At 38.8% G+C, this 17,076-nt stretch overlaps 5 protein-coding genes across 6 annotated transcripts; 2 read left to right on the top strand and 3 right to left on the bottom strand.

Moving 5' to 3' along the window:
• Window positions 1-203: 203 nt before the first annotated feature.
• Window positions 204-843, bottom strand: LOC128921629 (uncharacterized). The gene is made up of 2 exons (XM_054229745.1): window positions 494-843; window positions 204-435 (listed from the first exon to the last, which is right to left on the bottom strand). The coding sequence occupies exons 1-2, from the start codon at window positions 707-709 to the stop codon at window positions 316-318; spliced, it is 336 nt and encodes a 111-aa protein (XP_054085720.1). The 5' UTR covers window positions 710-843; the 3' UTR covers window positions 204-315.
• A 4,573-nt stretch (window positions 844-5,416) lies between these two features.
• LOC105216001 (uncharacterized) lies at window positions 5,417-7,108 on the bottom strand. The gene is made up of 2 exons (XM_011190250.3): window positions 6,641-7,108; window positions 5,417-5,618 (listed from the first exon to the last, which is right to left on the bottom strand). The coding sequence occupies exons 1-2, from the start codon at window positions 7,038-7,040 to the stop codon at window positions 5,563-5,565; spliced, it is 456 nt and encodes a 151-aa protein (XP_011188552.2). The 5' UTR covers window positions 7,041-7,108; the 3' UTR covers window positions 5,417-5,562.
• A 3,278-nt stretch (window positions 7,109-10,386) lies between these two features.
• LOC105215991 (dynein intermediate chain 3, ciliary) lies at window positions 10,387-13,464 on the top strand. Its single transcript, XM_011190239.3, has 2 exons — window positions 10,387-12,146; window positions 12,235-13,464. Exons 1-2 carry the CDS (start codon window positions 10,560-10,562, stop codon window positions 12,766-12,768), a joined length of 2,121 nt encoding a protein of 706 aa, XP_011188541.2. The 5' UTR covers window positions 10,387-10,559; the 3' UTR covers window positions 12,769-13,464.
• Window positions 12,789-14,530, bottom strand: LOC105217530 (protein hold'em). The gene is made up of 3 exons (XM_011192579.3): window positions 13,509-14,530; window positions 13,302-13,455; window positions 12,789-13,239 (listed from the first exon to the last, which is right to left on the bottom strand). The coding sequence occupies exons 1-3, from the start codon at window positions 14,407-14,409 to the stop codon at window positions 12,852-12,854; spliced, it is 1,443 nt and encodes a 480-aa protein (XP_011190881.2). The 5' UTR covers window positions 14,410-14,530; the 3' UTR covers window positions 12,789-12,851.
• A 7-nt stretch (window positions 14,531-14,537) lies between these two features.
• On the top strand, window positions 14,538-16,874 carry LOC105215980 (dynein intermediate chain 3, ciliary). Of its 2 annotated transcripts, none has more exons than XM_029042544.2 (5): window positions 14,538-15,779; window positions 15,834-16,012; window positions 16,071-16,308; window positions 16,446-16,665; window positions 16,742-16,860. In XM_029042544.2, exons 1-5 carry the CDS (start codon window positions 14,709-14,711, stop codon window positions 16,789-16,791), a joined length of 1,758 nt encoding a protein of 585 aa, XP_028898377.1. In that variant the 5' UTR covers window positions 14,538-14,708; the 3' UTR covers window positions 16,792-16,860. The 2 variants fall into 2 exon arrangements, with proteins under 2 accessions (XP_028898377.1, XP_011188529.1); XM_011190227.3 differs by having other exon boundaries at window positions 14,550-15,779; window positions 16,446-16,669; window positions 16,742-16,874.
• Window positions 16,875-17,076: the final 202 nt, after the last annotated feature.

The raw sequence follows: 17,076 nt of genomic DNA, 5'->3' as shown, positions 1-17,076 counted from the left end.
AGCAAAACACGGCTTTTTATTTTCATTTCACATATATGTATGTATATACATCCTCCTGGATTAATCCTTTAGGAGATATCCTCTACTCCCTATTACTCCTGCAATTATTTTAACAAAAACAAATTTTTATTTTTTACTAAAGTTTTTTAATTAAATGAATGTACATGAAATCTATTATTTTTTTTATGCCTCAAAATCAGGGTATGAGTAATCATATTTTAAGGCCTCTAAAAATTAAACTTGTTAAAAAAATAGACGACATAAATTAAAATTATGTATTACCGTAAAGAAATTTATTGAAAAGTGCATAATTCTTCAATGCAACTTTTTTTTGGCTCCATCCCAATTCACTTTTAAGAGCAGGGACTCCGCAATCACTTCATCCAAAATTTTTGATAGGGGTCTCTTTGAAAATGTTTGCTTCAGATACGCCACCTATAATAAACTCAAACTATTTAGTAACATCTTATCAAATGTATTTTATCATACTCACAATTTCTGCCTCAGGCTTATTCAAAAGCAAGGATTCTGTAGATGCTAAATCATTCATGTTTTTAATAGGAAATATCATTAATTCAATCTTCATCGGTGGAAATATGTCAATAATCCGCTCCAGGAGTATAGTGTTCTGCGCCGATATTTCCTCTAGCTTCCGTATTCTTTGTTCCATATTTTTCAATTTCATTAACCCTTTCCACATCATTTTCATTTTGTGTATTATTATTTTGTTTTTTTTTTTTAATTATTTAATTTTTTATTCACTAGGCGTTTTAAATGCCTTTCAGAGTAGATTTAATTATCAATTTAAAATATTTAATACTCAATAGCTATAAAACACTTACGTCTGCACGCTTTAAAAAATACAGTTGAATTGAACAATTGCTTGAAGACAAAAATTAACAGTTATTATTTCCCGTTACATTGCAATTTTTGAATCAAAAGTACGATTTTTAAGCAACGAAAAATTAAAAAATCTCCTTTATTGCTCCTAAAGGAGGACAAAAGGAGATCAATACTGAAATGAAGTAAAAAAAAATCACAATAGAAGTATAAAATCTCCTTTTTTGCTCCTAAAAGATGACAAAAAGAGGTCAACACTAAAATAAAATAAAAAAAAACACAATATAAGAACAAAATTAAAAAATCTCCCTTACTGCTCCTAAAAGAGGTCAATAGGAGGACTCCTTCATTCCTCCTTTCAGGAGATCTCGCTTTTAAATCTGCTGGGATGTAAGAATAACAACACACACATGTCTCTCACATATTGTTTGTCTCAAATGTTGTGCTCTCAATTGCGTTCATTCCTTTTGCTTTAGCATTTTCGTCGGCCTCAACTCATGTACATGCAGAAAAAAAGCACGAAATCGGTTTGAACTTGTGCGTATGAGCACGTTCGAAATTATCAGTACAAGGCAACAAGCCATATTTTAGTGTGCCGTTCACACTTTAAGCAGAGAAAAAGAGATGTACTACTCTCATCTCATTGGAAGTGAGCGCGAAATATCAAACGTCAAAACCTACTAATATTTTGACAGTTGGAATAGATTAGTAGGTTTTGACGTTTCGCAATTTGGAACCGGAAGGGCCAGAAAGAAATGTTGCCAACAAAATTATAAGACAGAGGCATTTTTAACAGCCGTGCAAGATGATCTATAAGAACTCAAAACAATAAATATAAATGGAAACGCGAAATTTTAAGGAATTTGATGAAATGTTTTGTGATCTGCAGCGTCGGGATTTTAATTTTCCATGGAAAATAATTCACTTTATTTATCACAAAAAGTTCGAAAACCAGTTGTTTTAATATACCATAATATCGCTAACCGATATTTAGTTATTATTTACACTGACGGACAAAAGTTTTGGCACAGCGGGTGTTAGTACATATGGTTATCCGTAGTTCCGAAAATATAAGGATTAGTTTCAAGTACTGTACTAGTCATATAGTCACCATCATGTTATCTTTCACTATGCTCAATTTCGTTAATGTAATATCGGTGGTTATTTCGTTACAATGATTTAAATAAAAAACTCATATATTTCGGTGGACAAAAGTTTTGGCACAGTTAGATTTTTTATTTTAACATGAAAAAGAAAATGAAAATTTAATAACAACATCATTTAAACGATTTGGCATGGAGTGTACCAATTTACTCGTCACCTCAGATCCAATATTGGCCCATTCCAGCTGCATTATATCTTTTAATTGGCTTTTATTTGTTACGTTGTGTTTTGCAACCCTCCGTCCAAGTTCATCCCACAAATGCTCAATCAGATTTAAGTCCGGTGATTGGGGAGGAGTTGCAAGAACGTGGGGAAAGTGATGAATGATCCACATACGAACATCATAAGCTGTATGTTTGGGATCATTATCTTGCTGAAAATAGAACTAATTCCCAAGATTCAGCTTTTCTACGCTTTCTTGCAAGTTTTCTTTCAATATTTTCATGTATACAGTTTTATCCATTACTTCATCAATAAATACTAGGTTGTCTACGCCTGATGCCGCCATACATCCCCAAACCATGACTCCACCACCTCCATGTTTTACGGTATTATATACATTGCTTTTGTCAAATTCAGTATTTGCCTTTCTCCATACCCGTATTCGGCCGTCGCTTTGGAAAATGTTAAATTTGCTTTCGTCTGTGAATAATACTTTGTCCCAGAAATCCATAGCTTTATTTTAAAACTCTTTAGCAAATTCTAAACGCTTTTTTTTTGTTCTCCTGGCTGATAAGAGGTTTTTTTCTAGCTATTCTGGATTTGTACCCATTACGAATAAGCACACGCCGCACTGTTTTTGGATGCACATGTTTATTTATTTCTTCTTTAAGCTCCGCAGCAACTTTTGTTGAAGTCAATTTTGGATTTTTTTTTTATTTTGCGTACCACATACGTCTCCTCCCTAGAGTTAAACTTACGCGGGCGGCCCGAACGTTCACAACTCTGGAGACAACGCTCACCTTTAAACGCTTGATTATGCTCCGAATGGTAAAACGACTTATCTTCAGTGTTTCACCAATTTCGGCATAGCTTTTGTGGGCAGAATGTAGATTTAAAATAATTTTTCGCTCCTCTGCAGTAGTTTCCGCGCCCCTGCGACCCATTTTAACGACTTGTTGAAACTAATGCACTCTTCGCAAGAACATATTTCACTTTGAAAGTTAACGGTTTCTATTATGTAGAAGAGCATCATGCAATCATTTGTTATTGTAAGTTTTTTTCTTTTTTATACTGAATCAATGGAATTATTTCCGAGAATTCTAACTGTGCCAAAACTTTTGTCCACCGAAATATATGAGTTTTTTTATTTAAATCATTGTAACGAAATAATCACAGATGTTACATAAACGAAATTGAGCATAGTGAAAGATAACATGATGGTGACTATATGACTAGAAGAGTGCTTGAACCTAATTCTTATATTTTCGGAACTACGGATGTATTTTGGTTCATACACCCGCTGTGCCAAAACTTTTGTCCATCAGTGTATATTAATTGTTAAGTAAATACAAATTATTAACCGTAGTAAATGTTGGGTATTTTAATTTAAATGCCCAAAAATTTATATTTTGTCTGATCTGGTAACAATGCAAAATGTTATAAAAAACGCACATTTTGAGGCACTCTCACACTGGAATAAGTTGGGATGTCCAACATCTGTGTTTATGACATGTTTATCCCTGCTCTAAGTGTCGCAAACGCACAAATGATTCGGGTACACATATTGTTAGGGTGTACCCTTGCCATTCTCTGCTACCTACCGCAGCGCTCATGTTATTGCTTATTTTTATACTCTCGCAACATGTTGCACTGAGTATTATAGTTTTGTTCACATAACGGTTGTTTGTGTCACCAAGAAATATAAGAGATAGATATGGGGTTATACATATATATATAAATGATCAGGATGACGGGTGAAATTGAAATCCGGATGTCTGTCCGTCCGTTTGACCGTCCGTGCAAGCGATAACTTGAATAAAAATCTTAATGAAGCTTGGAACACATATTCTTTGGCACCCTGAGGAGGTTGCTTTCGAAAATGAACAAAATCGGTTCACTGCCACGCCCACAAAATGGCGGAAACCGAAAACACTTAAAGTGTCATAACTAAGCCATAAATAAAGCTATGAAAATAAAAAGTATAAAATTTGGAACATAGGATCGCATTAGGGAGGTGCACATTTGGATGTAATTTTTTTTAAGTGGGCGTGACCCCGCCTCCAAATAGGTTTCTTGTATGTAACTCGCAAACCAATAAAGCTATAAACCAAACTTTCCAAGCAGTCGTTTCTTTTAGCCATTTCCTTATACCGTCCAAAAATGAAAGAAATCGGATAATAACCACGCCCACCTCCCATACAAAGGTTAGACTGAAAATTACTAAAAGTGCGTTACTCACTAACGAAAAACGTCAGAAACACTAAATTTTACAGAAGAAATATCAGAAAGAAGCTGCACTAATATCTTTTTACAAAATGAAAAATGGGCGTGGCGTCGCCCACTTATGGGTCAAAAATCATATCACAAGAACTACTCGACCGATTTCAATGAAATTCGGTATATAACACTTTCTTAACACACTGATGACACGGGTGGAATATGGGCGAAATCGGTTCACAACTACGCCTACTTTCCATATAACTCAATTTTGAATTCTTCTGATTCGTTCACTTTCTAATATATACATTAAGAACCAATGATGATAACGAAATAAAACTTTACACAAATACTGTATTTGAGCTGTGACATCACTTGTGGAAAAATTGCCAAAATCGGACTATGACTTTTCAAGGTCCCTGATATCAAACATGAAGAACTCGGTGCCTAGGAATAATTTTTCACCTAAAATATAGGTAAATCTCTCAGATATTTTATATTTTAATGTAATTCGTTCCCTCTGAATTTTTTTCTTATTACAGTTTGTCTATGTACCAAAAGTGGTTAAAATCGGGTCATAACTTCCCCCCGATCCCATATACCTAATTATAGATAATATAAAATTATGTGGCCGTATAGTCTTTGATATATAGTATCTTGGTGGTGAAAACGAGTGAAATCGGTTCAGGAATTACCTCAGTCCCCATATACTATTTATCATGATTTTCTTTATTCTATTGAACTTTATTCAGAATATTTGAGTCGAATTGCGTTATTTTTATAAAATTACATCAATAAATAGCGAGAGTATAAAATGATCGGTTGCACCCGAACTTAGCCTTTCCTTACTTGTTATCAACTATTATTTTTTTTTTTTTTATATTTGTTTATTGTTTGCACACTTTTATTTAGTGATTTTTTTTTGTTTTGCGTGTTTTGTTTTGTTTATTATGTATTTTCTTTTTGTTTTGGAGAATTATCATCGAGCGCATCTCTCACACTGTTTTGAATAAAATTTAGTACCTTTTAAAACTGTATTTTATAATTTAATTTTTATCATGGCCTGAACATGTAACACAACTTATACATCATTAAAGATAATAAACATTATAAAATAAAATTAAAACATGTTTACTTGTTTTTTATAGAATAAAAATTAAGTAAAGCATTATTTCCAATCTATTTCATACGTTGATAGCGTGTATGGCAGTCCAAACATAGTCTACATAGTTTTACTGAAAATAAAATAAGAAAATTATCTATATGTATAACACATATAATAAATACATATATACAATGGTAAAAAAAAGTTTACGTACATATTGCTTTTTGGCAGAAACTCAATTAAATCTATCATTTATTTTATATATGTAAATGCAAAAAACCGAACCAAAAATATTGAATTATGACTCGTCACTTCATACTACGTTATCACAAAACGCGTCAGATTCATCAATGAATTTTCTTGCGCAAATGGAAGCTTCTTTTCCCGATTCACCAGAGTTATTACATTTTTTGTGTGCTGTTCGTGCATTGTACCCATTCGTGTGAAGCACATTTCGAATGGTTTGAGGATGTACGCTACACTCTGAACTGCGTAATACTTACTTCTGTATTTCCGGTGCTGATTGCTTTGGGTCTGCCTGTATTGCTGCCAGGATTTGACGTTCAACGCGGGATCTCAACTTTTTTGGATGGCCTGAACCCATTTTTCATACGTGTTATCAGGGTGTCAAGAAAATATTATATAGCGAATTTCATTGAAATCGGTCGAGTAGTTCCTGAGATATGGTTTTTGACACATAAGTGGGCGGCGTCCGCCCATTTTCCATTTTGTAAAACACTCTAAGTGCAGGTGCTTCTATCTGCCATTTCTTCTGTAAAATTTAGTATTTCTGACGTTTTTCGTTAGTGGGAGGTGGGTTAGTAGTAGGTAAAATCCAGATATGCCCCTTGCTAGTGCGATCTTCTGCGATCCAAATTTCACATTTAAAGCTTTACCTATAGCTTAGTTTAAACACTTTATATGTTTTCGCTTTTCGCCCATTTTCAATACCAATTTTCATTTCTCATGGTGCCAAAGAATATGTGTACCAAGTTTCGTCAAGATATCTTAATTGCGAGTTTATAAAAATTGCGATTACGTTTTGTTTGCGTTGGATTTTCAAACCATAAATGTTTGAAACAAGAATGATACGTAAACTTTTTTTGCTCACTGTATAAATATATAATTTTTTTTCTTCGTATATATGAGTACCTGCAACCCAAATCATTAATAAGATCACTGCTCCATATGATAGACGGATTCCATGAGGATTAAGGTACCAAACGTCGTCGTCTGGTTCTGGTTCAGTTCCTCCCAACTCATTCATTCTCTGCACAATTTCTGTATTGTCAGACAACTCATTCATTCTCTGCCTAATTTCTGTATCGTCAGCCAACTCATTTAACTGCTTTAATACTATTTCATCGTCATCAGACGAATTAATAATATCCATATAATCTTCTAATATTTTTGTGTCATTTTGTTTTTCATCAATATTAGACGATAATATAGTATTATTTGTATTTTCCGTTGAATAATCTAAATTTCTACAAGCGATATACTTTTGCGAAACCAGTAATATACAAAATAGCAAATATTCACGCAAATACATTTTCGCCGAGATTTTTGGGCACGTCTTTAAGCGTCGAATGCGTTAAATAAAAAACCAAAGTCAAATGATTTCGTATAACAACGCAGTCGAATTTTGTGTGTATACACACATATACATATGTATCTTTAATCATTGTACATACATACAAATTGTATACGCAAATATACTGTATGTATCCGCAAATTCTCGTATATACATAAGCTTATTGTTGTTATTGCAACCGCTCTCCAAAAAATCGAAATGATCGAAATATACAAAACGTAAATTTTGAAGCTTCATACAGCTTAGTGCATACAGTTGAAATTCCCTAACTCGAACTCGAACTTAAACATTGAGTTAGTGAGACTTCCGAGTTGTAGAAGGTATTTTGAGTACGAGTTAGGGAATTTCAACTGTATTTCTATGTTCTCAGATGGTATCTTCATTTGCTATTTCTCTTTCTTGTGCTTTTTTATAATGTTTTTTTATGAACCGAAAATGTTTTTTTTTAATAAATCATTCGTGATCAGCATAGCAATAACGCAGTCATTTTAACATGTGTTTTATTTCAAATTTGTTTTATTCACTCGTAAGTACGCAGTTTGCACCCGCACCCTTACATAGTTGGATTTCATCTCACTCATGGCATTTCTTCTCTCAGATAACAATCCAATTCATGGTACCACTCAACGCTAAACCAATATTAAAACAAGTAAGGAAGCGCTAAGTTCGGGTTTAACTGAACATTTTATACACACACACTCGCAATTTATTGAAGTAATTTTATAAAGATAACAGAATTTTACCCATATATTCGGCATAAAGTCGAATAGAATAACGAAAATCATCATATATAGTATATGAGGGCTGGGGTAATTCCTGATCTGATTTCACTCATTTTCACCACCAGGTATACTATATCGAAGACCATACGTTTACTTAATTCTGCTAAGATATCTTACATATTAACCGATATATACGATATAAAGTCCAACGTATTTTTGAAAAAGCTACAATTAGGCATATGGGAGCTAGGAGAAGTTATGACCCGATTTTAATAATTTTTGGTACAGAGACACATAATTAGAAGAAAAAGATTTCCTCTGAGTTACATTAAAATATTTATGTAAGAGATTTAACGATATTTTCGTTGAAAAATTACCCATAGGTTACTCTTTCCGCATGTCCAATATCAGGGACCTTGAAAAGTTATACTTCGATTTCGACAATTGTCCCACTAGTGAAGTCACAAATGCTATACAGTAAAATTGTACTCTATCTTCATTGGTTCCTTATGTATTGTACATTATAAAGTGAAGAAATGAGATGGAATTGAGTTTATGGAGTTATATGAAAAGTAGGCGTGGTTGCGATCGACCGCAACACGAGCGGGATGGGAAAGATACCGAGAGCTGAAAAGGGAAACGAGACGCATTTGCAGACAAAAAAAGAAAGAGGCCGAAATGCGTGAGTATGAAGAGCTTGACAAGCTGGCCGGCAGGGGGTAATGCTCGAAAATTTTACGAAAAGATCCGGCGACTAACTGAAGGTTTCAAGATCGAAGCACACTCCTGTTGGACCCCCAGAGGTGATCTAGTTGTGTATGACCAGAGTATACTGTGTTTGTGGAGGGAACACAGCCTGCTGAATGGCTGTGAAAGTACAACACCAAGAGATGGCGAACACGATTCCCCAATCGATGACGATGGAACAGATGTTCCATTACCCGACCATGAAGAAATTCAAATAGCAATCACCCGCCTGAAGAACAACAAAGCGGCGGGGGCCAATAGATTACCGGCCGAGCTATTCAAATACGGCGGCGAAGAACTGATAAGGTGCATGCATCAGCTTCTTTGCGGAATATGGTCGGAAGAAAGCATGCCCGACGATTGGAATCTCAGTGTACTCTGCCCAATCCACAAAAAGGAAGACACCACAATCTGCGCCAATTACCGTGGGATAAGCCTTCTAAATTTCGTATGCAAGGTTCTATCGAGCGTTATGTGAAAGACTAAAGCCCACCGTCAACAAACTGAATGGATCTTATCAGTGTGGCTTTATTCGATACCAAACGAGGTTTCAGACAAGGTGACTCGCTATCGTGTGACTTTTTTTACCTGATGCTGGAAAAAATAGTTCGAGCCACAGAGCTAAACAGGGAAGATACTATTTTCTATAAGAGTATACAGCTGCTGGCCTACGCCGATGATATCGATATCATTGGAAACGACACCCGCGCCGTTAGTTCTGCTTTTTCCCGCCTGGATAAGAAAGCGAAGCGAATGGGTCTGGCGGTGAACGAGGACAAGACGAAATATCTCCTGTCATCAAACAAATAGTCAGCGCATTCGCGTCTTGGCTCCCACGTCACTGTTGACAGTCATAACTTTGAAGTTGTAGATAATTTCGTATACCTAGGAACCAGCATCCACACCGATAATAATGTCAGTCTTGAAATCCAACGCAGAATCACTACAATTGAAAAGTAAAGTCCTCTCTCGAAGAACAAAAACTAAACTCTAAAAGTCCCCCATCATTTTTGTCCTACTTTATGATGCAGAAGCGTGGACGGTGTCAACATCCGATGAGACGGCACTAGGAGTGTTCGAGAGAAAGATTTTACGGAAGATTTATGGTCCCTTAAATATACGAAAATTCAAAGCGCGCAGGAAGGATCTACCTAAATACAATGTGTAAAGCGGTAGATCAGAAAATACACCAAGTTCTTACTGACGCTCGATAGTAGGAAATGAAAAAAGATGGTCGCTGTACTCACTGTTCACAGTCTGGTGGCGGCGCACGCCTACAAGATGAGGCTGACAGGTAGCAAAGAATGCAGGAAATGCCAAGAACAAGGTACTAGAGAAACAATGGAACATCTATTGTCAAGGCAACGGATTCAGCACTTGGGGACTTCACAGTATGATAATCTGGAAAAGATATCGTTAGAGAAACCACATCATAAAGGACTTCTCAGATTAACCTAACCTAACCTAAGTATATTACTAACCTCTAGTAAAATGCGGCTCTCACAATTTTTTAGTATTCTTTAGGACATCAGGTTTTTCAAAGAAGATCTTCCCCTAGTCGCAATAAACCTATTTTTATCACCGTTGATGAAATTGGTCTAAACGTTAGTCTATTCCCCATATGAGTTTAGTATAAAATTTCACCAATACCTACAAATATTTTCACTCCTTTGAGTGAGACTTATGACACCTTACCTTTTCAATATAAAATACTTTTTTTCTAATAAAAAATCATTCACAAACACTTTCGAACATATGAGCTACACATCTTTAGGCTCGACAAACATATCAAACAACAAATGTCAAATATGAAAATAATATTTATACATTTTTTCAACCAAATTGTTTCAAAAAAATTTAACTCGACATATTTTGAATATTAATTTCAAATTTTTCGAAGCAACAATAATTTATATACACATAACTATTTTCGCATATATTTTATACAAGTGAACGCGAGGTCCAAAGAAACCACAGATTACAAAAATTCCAGAGATCCACCACTGCCATGTACCACAATCAGTACATTTATGCGCGTGAGCGGCGCCGCTTTGGACGCCAGCCGCTGCTAAGCGATCGCACACAGCTGATGCTGAGCATACAGCCGAGCCAACGCATGCGCAACTCGTACATCTTACGTAATCCGATGAATAGCAGCACACAACTGAGCGATCAAATGGCCTACAGCTGGGTGGAGACAGAGAATGTGACCTATGCCGAGCATGGCATGTACCATTACGAGGGCGGTTGGCCGCGCGAAGTCAACATCAACGACGAAGAGTCGACAATGCGCTATCGCAAGAAGATCGAACGCGAGGACAATTGGGGTGTACAAGTGATGCATCTGATACACACTTCGATGGATGTGACGGCACAAAATAGCGCGGTGAATATTTATCAAGAATTCTTCGTCGATCTGCCGCCAGAGCTGGGTAAAGATATACGCATGCCATTTGAGGCGCGTCAATGCAATATATTTCATGATCCACAAAAGCCGGTGCGTCCCATCACCGTGCTCGATTGGATGCCGAGTGAGCGGCGGAAATTTATGTCGCAACCGACCAACTTCAATAAGTTGGCACCGGCAAGCCCGCAAGTAAAACCAAAAGGAATGGGCGATACCGAAGACGAATCGGAAAGTCAACCCAGTGTACAAGAGCCGGCGCGCACCGACGCGAATCCCAACTCGTTCTATGTGTGGAACCAAGCTAACGCCTTGAATCCGGAAGTGGTGCTCGAATCCACAGAGCCGGTACGGCTTGCGCATTTCTGTCCACGTGATGACAATTTCATAGCGGCCGGTCTGCAATCCGGCATGGTGGCGCTATGGGATGCGCGTAATGGCGGTAAACCGTTGAAGATTTCACCGCTTGAGGCCGCACATCGTGAGGAGGCGGCCGCCTTGTGTTGGGTGCATTCGAAATCGAATTCTGAGTTCTATAGCGGTTCATATGATGGCTCGGTAAAATACTGGGACGCCCGCGATTTGGAAACACCCTTGCAAGAGATACTAATCGATCCCGAACCAACCGACGAGCAGAAGAGTGAACGCGCACACGGTGTTACAGTGTTGGAATTCGAGTACACCATACCGGTGCGTTATATTATTGCCAGCGATCAGGGTTATATATTTATCGGTAATCGTAAGGGTATGCTGCCGACCGAGGTGTTACTCTCCAATTATCGGCTCTTCTCGGGCCCGATACGCACGATTGAACGCAATCCATTCTTTGTGAAGAATTTTCTAATTGCCGCCGATTGGTGTGTGAAAATCTGGGCGGAGGAGTGTAAAGGTGCGCCCACAACGCTGCTGATGAAGAAGAAGAACGAAATGTTGTGTGGTACTTGGAGTCCAGCGCGTTGTTCGCTCTTCGTGACTGGCGATGCGCGCGGCGAAGTCGACTTTTGGGACATACTATTGCATCAGCGGAAGCCCTTATTTACGCTGAAACTGAAACGTCCCATAAAATATGTCAAATTTCGTCCAGATGGTAAGTACTTGGCGGTGGCGCTGGAAAATGGTGATGTGCAACTATTCGAACTTGATCCGGCTTTGAGACAAAGCGCCGCTAAGGACAAAGCTTTACTAATGGCGGTTAGTATGTTAGGAGTAACTTAGGAGGAGCTTACTAAGCAACCCCACAACAGTCTTTTTATGCAAGTTTTGCTTTTACTCGCCACAGCTCTTCGAACGCGAACTCTTTCGCTCCAAATTGCTGGAAGGACGTGTCGAAGAAGTCAAACTCAAACGCAAAACTTCACTCTTGGAAGCAGAGACCAAGCAACGCGAAGCCGAATTGGATTTGATCGCCGAACTAGATCCCGATGACCCTGATCAATTCTTGCAGATCATCGAGAATGATCACGAATTCAAGGATATGCTGAAAATGTTCAAGGATAGCACATTCAATATAGACAAAAAGCGACAGGAGCGCCAATTCGTTATGGAACGCACCGATTTTGAGAAGGTCGAAGACGGTTCCCAAACCGATTTAGAGGGACTCACCGCCGAGGAGATCGCGGCGCTAAAAGGTAAGGCGGCGGGCGGACAAGGTGATGCAACCAGTGCAACGACCGCGGCAGCAGCAGCCGCTGGCGGTAAGGGTGGTGCTACTGCGGCCGGTGCAGCAGGCGCTGCCGGCGCAGATGAGAAAGAGGCAGCAACCGGTGATAAACGCATAAAAGTGCTGAAGCGCATGGCGGACAAGGATAAATAATGGACTGAGATATGAATGTATATTTTTTATGAGAAAACTTTATTATAACGGCATTTATGTAGAAAAAAACTAATATTTAGATATTAAAAAACGCATATTTTCTCCGCCAACTCTGCTATGTTCACAGCGCGCATATCCACCACAATAACGCTCATTTGTCGACGCACAGCGCTCGCTTTGCGCACCAGCAGCTTCACCTCGAAGTAATCCATTAAAAATTTCCATTTGCACGCCGCTTTCTGCTGCTCACTTAACGCTTCATATGCTTGCGGCGTCAGCGCCAGCACGCGCTCGGCGACAGCGCCCAAGAGCCGCGTCTCCAACAAGGTGCCAGTGTGATCGCTAAACTGCACATTGATGTTGAAAAAACACTCGTACTGCACGCCGTCGTGCTGCAGCGAAAACTCTAGCTGGCATTTAGGCGCATCGCATATGGACTGATTACGCGACAACAAGGCGTGGCAAGATTTGCTGGTTGGAGTATGAAAATTTTTAGTGTTTGATTTGAGTTTAATGAACTCAGTTTCGCTTACCACCTGCGACTGATGACCTGACCAATGCCATCGAAATCGAAATGTGTCAACATGGCATAGAGCACAGCGGTAAATTGCTCAGTGTCAGCTTTGAGTTGACCCTCAGCGCGCGCGTAGAGCTGCTTAACGGTCATCTGTGTCTTTATTTCAGCGGCTGAAATGTAGATTCAAAAATTTAAATATGTAATATTCATCAAATTTGATTACCATCCACTTGATTGTTCATTGTGTAGGCCAACGTATCCCACGGCTTAGTCGCTAGAGTAGCTGCAAACTGCATTAATGCATCCACTTCGGCGCCAATTGGATTCTCATAAGCTAGAGTGCGTCCCGTGAATGCTAATGTAGTGCTTTTATAAAATTCCGAGTAATTAAGCTTCACTTCTATCAAATGCAACACTGTGCGCATTGCCTCCCAATACTGTTGCGCGCGTTGTATCCAATCCGACTGCCAAATACTCAGTATAACACCATCACTGTAGCTGCCATCTATCACAACTAATTCCAAACAGTTTAGCACTTCACCACTGCGTTTGCTGCGCACCTCTTTAACCGGACGTAGCGCAGCCACCAAAACTAACAGATCGACAAATTGCTCCTTAGCGCTACACTCCTTGATGCCACAACGCACATCCTGCAGTTTCAACGCGCTGCAGAGCGGCTTGTGTGGCACGCGTCGCAAATTGTGTAGCTCACGAAATGCGCACACATCGCGGTAGTTGTTGCTGTTGTCCAGCCGCCCTTGACCTTCATTTAACACCAGCGAGAAGGGCACCGTGGGCAACGGTTGAAAGCGCACTTGTTCCGCTAAAGTGGATTTATCATGCACCAGCGTGGGCACAACGCTTGGTGTGATGACATCGATGACGTCATAAATCTTGAATTTACGGTTATATTCAGCGACGAGCTCTTTGGTGCCCCAAACTTTGCAATTGATGATGTGCCGTTTGCTGTCGCGCAGCGTAAAGCTGATAACGCCACGAAATTCACTCGAATCGCGTGCAAGAAATGTGTTTGGTGTTGTTTTTGTTAGTATAATGGCGGTGATTAAAGCGTTCTGGAGCTCTGCATTGAGTTCCGCGATTTTTTTGTGCACCACACCGGCCATTTCTTTCTTTATTTTTGAAATTCACGAGAAAAATTTTTGAATAAATTATTTTCACTTTATAACGGTTGCGCGGAAAACGTAAAAGTGACAGTTGGCCATTAACCAAGTAGCAGTGCTGCCATGCGAGTAAATAAAACACAGAGTGGTACTGTGTGGTTGCCATGCAACTGTTGTTTACAATTAAATATAGATTAAACAGTTGCATACCAGCAGAGTCTCGAAAAGAAAATGTCTTGAAATTAAAATTTATTTTGCAAAATTAAAATAAAAATTCAATTATTATTAAAAAAAATACTAAAATGGAGTACACTTTCAAGAAGGAGCGTCGCACTTTTGGCGCCAGCGCAAGCTTCAGCGATAAAGATGAGGTCATCTTTACGGAAAACTCCTCACAACAGCTCGCCAAAGGTTATATACTCAAAAATCCCGTGGATCGCGCCACGCTTTACACCCGACAAATGGCCTTGAGTGAGGCGAACACGGAGCGCGCGACCTACAAGCATGTCGGCATTACGCATAACGAAGGTGGTTGGCCCAAAGACATCAATATGTCCGACCCAGAGCAGACGGTGCGTTATAAGCGCAAAATCGAGAAAGATGAGAATTACATAACTCAAGTGATGAATCTCACCAAACCGATGGAACATTATATTCACCAAAATAATGCTGTGAATATTTATGAGAATTACTTTGAAGATCTTGAACCAGCGCCATTACCAGAACCGTGTCGTTCGCGCACAGTGAATGTTTATCGCGATCCGAATCCGATAAAAGTGCCGGTCACACATCTGTCCTGGTCACCGGATGGTGGCATCAAAATGGCCGTGAGTCATTGTGATATGAAATTTCAGGGTGATAAGTCGGGTCAACGCTGCAATTCTTACATTTGGGAAATTGAGAATCCAAATGAACCATTTCTAACGCTTGAGCCGAAAGTGCCGTGCGTCTGCTTGGAGTACAATCAGAAGGATCCGACCAGTTTGGTTAGTGGCATGTACAATGGACAGGTGGCCGCTTGGGATACGCGTCACGGCAAGTATCCGGTGATGATAAGTGAACGTGAGATTTGCCATCGTGATCCGGTAAACTCGGTGTTGTGGAATAATTCAAAGAGCGGCACTGAATTCTTCTCCGGCGGCTCAGATGGCCAAGTGTTGTGGTGGGATACGCGCAAGTTGAGTGAACCTTTAGATAAACTCTTGATGGATCCAATACGTACGGATGAACAAGATCTCTCACGTTCATTTGGCGTCTCAGTGTTGGAGTATGAAACTACGATACCCACACGCTTTATGGCCGGCACCGAAATGGGTATGTTATTCTCATGCAATCGTAAGGGTAAAACACCCATGGAGAAGATACAGATAAGGGTGGGTTATGGCTTATGATAACTATATAGTGTTGTACTCAATACTCTTTTCTAGATGATGTGCCACTTGGGTCCTGTCTATGCAATAACGCGCAATCCGGCTTTTGTAAAGAATTTTCTGACAGTCGGCGATTGGTGTGCGCGCATTTGGTCCGAGGACTGTCGTGAGAGCTCGATAATTTGGACCAAAAATAGTGATGCTATGCTGACTGATGGCGCTTGGAGTTACACGAAGTAAATTGTCTACGATATTGATATATAATTGATCGAAAACAAATTTATTCTCTTGCAGGGTCTCGCAATTCTTCATTACACGCATGGATGGCGTGCTCGACACTTGGGATCTGTTGCAACAACAAAATCAACCGGTTTTAACGGTTAAAGTGTGTGATGAACCGCTGCATTGTGTGCGCACAAATGAGAACGGTAAATATGTCAGCTGTGGCAGCAAGCTCGGCGCGACCTTTCTCATTGAGGTCTCCGATAATATGGTGATGTCGGCGAAGAATGATAAGCCATTGCTGACGGCGGTGAGTATGAGTAGATTTTCAGTGGTTTTCGAAGATTCTTTCGAAAATAATTTTAAATATTTACAAAAGAAAAGACTTGAAAATTATCGATTTTACTTATCGATTTTTTCTTAACATATAACTTTTTTTCATTACAGATGTTCGAACGTGAAAATCGTAGAGAAAAAATTTTGGAAGCCAAATCCCGTGAAATCAAATTGAAAGTCAAAACAAATCAAGGTCAAGACCAAGGTGATCTTACCATGCTCAATGGACGCATCAATGTGGCGCCATTTAAAGATGCTTGTGAGCAGGCAGCGGCAGAGTATTTCGCCGCCGTAGAGCAGGAACGTCAAAGACGTATACCTGGCAACAAGCGTAGGTGAACTATTATTAATTTTTTTCTCAAATTTCTTTAGAAAATTGAATAATTAACTTTTTCACCATTTTACAGAAGAAGGGGATGAGGCTGAGCCGTCTGATATTGATAGCGCAAGAACTTAGATGAAAGCGTTGACACTATGCGTTATATTTTAGTAGCACATATTAAAAAAAATATATATAAATAGTACAATTGAAGTTAAGTTTTGGTTGTTGCAAGTGTCTAAATAAATGAAAAAACAAATATATAAAAAAATATTTATTTATTTTAATTCCACTAAGTTAATTTAATACTGAGGATAATAGCATTTATATCAATTTCTATCGATAACAGCAAACGATTACGTTCGCTATTGATTTATCGAAAAAAGAATGTATTTCAAACATTTCCAGTTCTTTAATTAATTT

The sequence above is a fragment of the Zeugodacus cucurbitae genome, chromosome 4, assembly GCF_028554725.1.
Source record: "Zeugodacus cucurbitae isolate PBARC_wt_2022May chromosome 4, idZeuCucr1.2, whole genome shotgun sequence".
Taxonomy (NCBI): Eukaryota; Metazoa; Arthropoda; class Insecta; order Diptera; family Tephritidae; genus Zeugodacus; species Zeugodacus cucurbitae.
This window is presented reverse-complemented; position numbering and strand designations above follow the sequence as displayed.

What these genes read in the sequence shown, in the direction of transcription:
- LOC128921629 (XM_054229745.1), bottom strand. Translation starts at nt 709, where the DNA reads ATGAAAATGATGTGGAAAGGGTTAATGAAATTGAAAAATATGGAACAA. An exon ending in ATAAGCCTGAGGCAGAAATT is followed by an intron (nt 436 to 493) that starts GTGAGTATGATA and finishes AGTTTATTATAG; the next exon opens with GTGGCGTATCTGAAGCAAAC.
- LOC105216001 (XM_011190250.3), bottom strand. Translation starts at nt 7,040, where the DNA reads ATGTATTTGCGTGAATATTTGCTATTTTGTATATTACTGGTTTCGCAA. An exon ending in ATTAATGATTTGGGTTGCAG is followed by an intron (nt 5,619 to 6,640) that starts GTACTCATATAT and finishes TTTTATTTTCAG; the next exon opens with TAAAACTATGTAGACTATGT.
- LOC105215991 (XM_011190239.3), top strand. Translation starts at nt 10,560, where the DNA reads ATGTACCACAATCAGTACATTTATGCGCGTGAGCGGCGCCGCTTTGGA. An exon ending in ACAAAGCTTTACTAATGGCG is followed by an intron (nt 12,147 to 12,234) that starts GTTAGTATGTTA and finishes TACTCGCCACAG; the next exon opens with CTCTTCGAACGCGAACTCTT.
- LOC105217530 (XM_011192579.3), bottom strand. Translation starts at nt 14,409, where the DNA reads ATGGCCGGTGTGGTGCACAAAAAAATCGCGGAACTCAATGCAGAGCTC. An exon ending in AATGAACAATCAAGTGGATG is followed by an intron (nt 13,456 to 13,508) that starts GTAATCAAATTT and finishes TCTACATTTCAG; the next exon opens with CCGCTGAAATAAAGACACAG. An exon ending in CAGGTCATCAGTCGCAGGTG is followed by an intron (nt 13,240 to 13,301) that starts GTAAGCGAAACT and finishes TACTCCAACCAG; the next exon opens with CAAATCTTGCCACGCCTTGT.
- LOC105215980 (XM_029042544.2), top strand. Translation starts at nt 14,709, where the DNA reads ATGGAGTACACTTTCAAGAAGGAGCGTCGCACTTTTGGCGCCAGCGCA. An exon ending in GGCGCTTGGAGTTACACGAA is followed by an intron (nt 16,013 to 16,070) that starts GTAAATTGTCTA and finishes ATTCTCTTGCAG; the next exon opens with GGTCTCGCAATTCTTCATTA. An exon ending in ACGTATACCTGGCAACAAGC is followed by an intron (nt 16,666 to 16,741) that starts GTAGGTGAACTA and finishes ACCATTTTACAG; the next exon opens with AAGAAGGGGATGAGGCTGAG.